The 6,000-nt window shown below is 53.4% G+C and overlaps 1 protein-coding gene across 1 annotated transcript in view; it reads left to right on the plus strand.

Moving 5' to 3' along the window:
* FGD5 (FYVE, RhoGEF and PH domain containing 5) overlaps positions 1-5,649 on the plus strand; it is a gene marked incomplete at its 5' end in the record, with an annotated part of 149,024 nt that extends 143,375 nt beyond the window's left edge. Inside the window, 3 exon segments of the mRNA XM_079122498.1 lie at positions 408-536; positions 4,342-4,496; positions 4,752-5,649. Coding sequence (XP_078978624.1) covers positions 408-536; positions 4,342-4,496; positions 4,752-4,788 — 321 coding nt within the window. The 3' untranslated portion in view covers positions 4,789-5,649.
* Between the last annotated feature and the right edge of the window lie 351 nt (positions 5,650-6,000).

The raw sequence follows: 6,000 nt of genomic DNA on the forward strand, positions 1-6,000 counted from the left end.
GGGTTTTTTTTTTGTTTTGGGGGGTTGCCCGGAATTGAACTCAGGGTCACTCAACCACTGAGCCCCATCCCCAGCCCCACTTTGTATTTTATTTAGAGACAGGGTCCTGAGTTGCTTAGGGCTTTGCTTTGGCTAAGGCTGGCCTTGAACTTGAGATCCTCCTGCCTCAGCCTCCCGAGCCGCTGGGATGAAAGGCATGCGCCACCACAGCCGGCCCAAAGGCAGGTTTTGCCTGGCGGGTCCCCAAATCCTGTCTCTCACACCCTGAAATACTGTTGTGCTGACTTCAATGCCAACTGGATCCCGAGATCTTCCAAGATTCAGGCCAGACAGCCCGCCAGGCCATTTGCTGTGTGCACTGTGTCCAGTCCACCTGGTGCCCTGACCGCTGCCTTCCCTCCTGCCAGGTGACGGCCTCTGGAGAGGGCTCTGCCATCAGCGGCTACCTGAGCCGGTGTAAGAGGGGCAAGCGGCACTGGAAGAAGCTCTGGTTCGTCATCAAAGGCAAGGTGCTCTACACCTACATGGCCAGCGAGGTAGTGGCATTTTTAGTTTCCTCTCCTCTCCCCGCACGGCTCCGGTGTAAGGGGGTGCCGCACACCTGACGTACCTGCGGGGCTGCGCGAATCCTGGACGCCCGGGCCACGCCTCCCGGCCGCAGGGCCACGCCTCCCCGGCCGCAGGGCCCTGCCCAGTGGGTGTCTGCGCATGCCCATCACACCTGGGCTCCGAACCAGAGAACCCTGCCGCTTCTCTGCAGAGACAAGAAGGTCCTGCAGGTGGAATGGCGGAACAGTACTCAGGGGTCACAGGCCCAGCATCTAAGACGAGCCAGGTGTGCCCCAGAAGAAGGCTCCTTTGTGCTCTCCGTTTGGGTTGCTTGGGACAAAATTCAATAGCTTAGAATTGTGCCCCCCCCCCGCCCCCGACACACACAACAGGGTCCATCCACTTCTTTTGCTGGGGTAGCTGATAACTGTGGGAACTCTCCGGACATGAAAGTGAGACATGCTGGTTGCGTGGCACACACCTGGAATTTCATCGACTGGGGAGGCTGAGGACGGAGGATGGGGAGTTCAAAGCCAGCCTCAGCAACAGCGAAGGCATGAAGCAACTCAGTGAGACCCTGTTTCTAAATAAAATACAAAACAGGGCTCGGGGTGTGGCTCAGTGGTCTGAGGGCCCCTGAGTTCACAGTTCAATCCCTGGTACCCCCCCCCCCCCCAAAAAATGTGAAACCTATTTTTAGACCTCATCTTACATCCTCTACAATAGAGGCTAGAGAACCTTAGAACCCGGCAGCCTGCTCCCAGGGATGGACAGATGCGGGGTCATGGGGATGTAGCTGGGGACTGCCCCAGGAGAAACCCGTTGGATAATGTGAAAAGGTTCCCTCTCCAGGGCCCACTCTCTGGTTGTCAGCTTCCATGGGGTAAATCCACTTTGAAAATGGGACCCCACACAGAGGGTGAGTGCTTGGCCCCCTCCGGATCAAGAGCACAGGGCTGGCCATTCCCCGCTGACCACAGTGGTGCTCGGCTGATGTGCCCAGGTCACTTCCTTAGGGCGCAAAGCTTTCCTCTCAAAGCCCCCATGCTCTGGGGTCACAGGGGCCAGCAGAGAAGCAGGCAGGACTCGGTGAACCTGAGGGACCATGTAGCCCAGGGAACCCTTCCTCACGGGAGCACAGGTGGGGCTTTCTGTGCTGGGGGGTAGTTTTGATCTTCCCACTCACAGGACACACTCCCAGAACAGGAGCAGGCTTAGATGCCTGAGGTGGGTGACATGCCAATGGCCTCCCACAGGAGAGTCCCGAGAACTGGAGACCCAGCCTCTCTCAGTGCTGCCTGTTCCTTTTCTTGATGAAGGAATGAGGCTTTTGGTGAACAGAAGTTCATAACATTGCTAAAGTCGAGTTTATCAAGGTTTTCTTTTCTTTTGGTACCAGGAATTGAACCCAGGGTTGCTTAACCCACTGAGCCACATCTCCAGCCCTTTTATGTTTATTTAGAGACATAAGTTGCTTAGTGCCTTGCTTTTGCTGAGGCTGGCCTCCAAATTGCAATCCTCCTGCCTCAGCCTCCTGAGCCACTGGGATTCCAGGCGTGTGCCCCAGCTCTCAACGTTTTCTTTTATGGCCGTTTCTTTCTGTGTCCTAAGAAACTTTAGTCTAAGTCACAAAGTTATTCTTTTCTATTTTCTTCTGAAAACTTTTGATACTTAGGTTTTTACATTTAGGTCTATCTCAAATTAATTTTTGTGTACGGTGTGAGATAGAGGAACAGGTTCCCTTTTTCCCCCAGATGTATTCCCAGTTGTTCCCTGTTTTTTTTTTTTTTTTTTTTTTTTTAATTTTCATTAGTTGATGATGAACCTTTATTTATATATTTATATGCGGTGCTGAGAATCGAACCCGTGCCTTGCACATGCTAGGCAGCGCTCTACCACTGAGCCACAACCCCAGCCCCATGTTCCTCCCTGGCTTTTGAAAGGATTTTCTGTTTCCTGTTGGACAGTTCTGGTGTCTTTGTTAAATATCCAACGACGGAGTGTGGGTCTATTTCTGGGCTCTCTATGCTTTTCCATCGATTATTTCCTCTCTTTACCCCAATGTCACATTGCCTCAATCACTGTCACTTCATAATGTCTTAAGGGCAGGCTGTGTAAGTCCTCCAACTTTGCTCTCTTTAGAGATTTGTCTTGGGTATTGTTAGGACTTCTGTTTTCAGATAAACTTGTTAATTTCTAAAAATAAAGTCTTTTGCAATTATCACAGGAATTGTAGAACCTACAGATCCATTTTGGGGTGGGGGGAGAATTGACATCTTAACGATATTGAATCTTTCAGTCCATGGTATAAATCTTTGCTTATTTAGTTCTTCGGTTTTTCTTCTATTTTTTTTTTTTTTAAAGTGGTGATGTTGACTGTATTGTTCTTGTACTTGTTGACTTTCTTTTTTTAAAATTTGTTCTTTTTAGGTGGACATGACGGTAGAGTGTGTTTTGACTTATTATATTATTATACATACACGGAGTACAATGTTGACTTTGTTTCTAAGTGTTTTATTTGGTGGATGCTGTTTGAATGGTGTTTATTTTCTAGTGGTTTGCTACTCGTGTGTAGATATAAAAACTGATCATCCTGGAACCTTTCTGAAACTCATTAGTTTTAATATTTGCTTTGTGATCAAACCTGTTCTGTGTGAGCACAGAGAGTTTTAATTCTTCTCTTTTGATCTCTTTCCGTTTCTTTTTCTTGCCCTGATGCAATGGCTAGCATCTCTAGTGCCATATGGTGTTAAAACAGATGAGAGTGAGCACCCTCCTTCCCTGGTCCCAGTTTTAGGGGAAAAGCAAGTCAGGATTTCACCCCTGAGTAGTGACGTTGGCTGTGGATATTTTATAGATGTCCTTGGTCAGGTGAAGGGCGTTCCCTTCCACTCCAAGTTTGCCAAGACTTTTAAATCATGAGTGAACGTTGCATCTTGTCCACTGCTTTTTCCAATCTAGAAATTTTAAAGCATCGATTCCAAATCTTTATACACCAGTTCCTCTCCCCTTCCTTCTCATCCGGCTGACATCCCAGCGTGCCTGATCCCTCCTCTTTTTTTTTATGCGTGTTGTTTATGAACATGTAAAAAATTTTCACTTACATAATGACGTCTGTGAGCATGAAAGACATTTATGCTTTCTGTGGGGGCTGGGGAGGTAGCTCCGTGGCTGAGCGCTTGCCTAGCACGTGAGAAGCCCTGGGTTCGGTCCCCAGTAGTGAAAAAGAAACAAAAAGAAGAGAGAAAAAAAGAGTCTGTGCATAAATCACCTTTTCCCATGGATCACTGTGTTTTTAAGATCCAGCTGCGTTCTCTGGGCACATCTCACTGAATTGCTAGCAACTTCGTAGCACAGACACCCCGAAGGCCTCCCGGTGAGGTAGGGTGACGGAAGATTTGGAGGAAGGTGTACCTCCTAGGTCAGCAGAAGCAATCTGGGAAACCGAGTCATCGGGTGATCGGGTGGGTGGAGGGAATGTTAGAAGGCGGTCTCGGGTCCAAATTCTGGCTCTTCCCCTTAGGAGCCCGGTGGCCTTGGGGGCTTGGCCTTCTGTGAGCCCCAGTCTCTTCTTGGAATGGGGACAACGCCCTTTATGACTGTAGTGACAATTCAGCAGATAACCCAGGGAAGAATGCCTGGCGTCTCCTCACAGGCGCTCCCAGAACGTCCCTTTCCCGCTGGGGCTGGCCCAGGCCCCGGCGAGGGTGGGAGGTCGGGGTGGCTGCTGAGGCGTCCACAGTGGCGCACGGAGCGCCCGTCAGCATCGGGTTGTCCTCTCGCCCTCTGCAGGACAAAGTGGCCACGGAGAGCATCCCTCTGCTGGGCTTCACCATCGCCCCGGAGAAGGAGGAGGGCAGCAGCGAGGTCGGGCCCGTGTTTCACCTTTACCACAAGAAAACCCTGTTTTATAGCTTCAAAGCAGAGACTTCCAGTTCCGCTCAGAGGTACAACCCGTCCCCGGAGGAACCCAGGGCTGCCCCGAGCTCTGGCTTTGGTTCCATCCCGTCCCTGGGGCCTCGGGAGAGCCACAGAGCTACCCGTTCCTGGTCCTGAGGATTTTTTTCGCTCAGGTGCTTGTTAGATGTTTGCGATTTCCCCAGGCCCTTTGCTAAGTGTGGAGAGCAGGCTCGGGGACAGGCCAGAGGTGACAGGGCCCCTTGCCTCGGGGGCCCTGACGGCCGCTGCTGTCCTGTCCGCAGGTGGATGGAGGCCATGGAGGATGCAAGCGTGCTATAGCAGTCGCCCAGCCCCTGGACTCGGAGCCAGCGCGCGGGTGGACACTGAGCCCTTGCAGAAGCTGACCTGGGTCTCAGCCCATCCGGACGCGCATCTGGCTTCAGCTCGGGGCTCGACCTTCCTGCTGGGACCCGCCCCCACCCGGCACCTCCACAGGTGGAATATTTATGGACCGCTCTCCTCTGTCTTGGTGTCGCCCAGCCCCCTCCCTGAACCACTTCCTCATCCGCCAGCGAGTCGAAACACTTAGGTCACTTGAAGATGGAAGCCAGGAGAACGGGGCACGTGGAGAAGGGCCGGCGCGGGCAGCCGGGGGCTCTCCCGGTGCTGACTCCTGGGAAACGTCACCCCTGCCCTCAGGTGGCTCTGGGGGCCTCTGGTGGAGTGCGAAATGACCCGGAAGAGCGAGTCTCGTTGGAAGCACTTTATTTGGCCGAGTGGCCACCTCCGGCACCAGGTTTCCACATGACCTGTGGAAGTCAGCAGTGGACGGTCGGAGTCCTGGGGACCGGTTTGCCACCAGCCAGGCGTCCGATGAGGACGCACGTGGAGTTGGCCTGGGCAGACCTGGCGGTGGCTTGCCAGGGCCCAGGCACCGGCATGGCCGCTGAGGGAGGATCTGCCCCGCGGCTGCGGCTACGGCTGGGACCCGTGACCTGTCGTCGCTTCCTAATGGAGGGCTCCCCCTTGTCCTCGAGAGTCTGGAAACACAGCCGTTGACAGATGCCCACCCTCCGGAGACTCGGCATCGGCTCTCACTTACCGCGTGTCTCCCCGCGTCCACCCGGCTCGGGCCCACGTGCTTACGGGAACCTTACCGTGGCCGCTCGGTGGCCCTCGGGCCCTGCCGCGGCGATCTGAGGGTCCAAACCCTTTTTAGTTTTCAAAAGAAGCTAAGAGGAAAGAAAGATGAGACGGCATCCGAAGGTAGGTTCCCCGTCTGGGCAGATGATAGCTCTGCACCCGCCGAGGACGCACAGGGAGTCGGGGCTTGAGGACACTGCACGCCGGGCCTGGCCGCCCACCTCCTGCGGGGACCATGTGGCTCCTGACGCTGGATTTTTTTTTTTTTTTTTTTTTTTTAAATGGAAAGCAGAGAGGGGACGAGGGCAGGATGTCACGTCTCTCTCGTTCACGTTGGAAACATCCTGATCGTTTTCTGACGTCCTGCCTCCCTTCTGCTGCTGCCCCACCCGCTGTGACCAGGCCTTT

This window comes from Sciurus vulgaris, assembly GCF_902686455.1.
Source record: "Sciurus vulgaris genome assembly, chromosome: 19".
Lineage (NCBI taxonomy): Eukaryota > Metazoa > Chordata > Mammalia > Rodentia > Sciuridae > Sciurus > Sciurus vulgaris.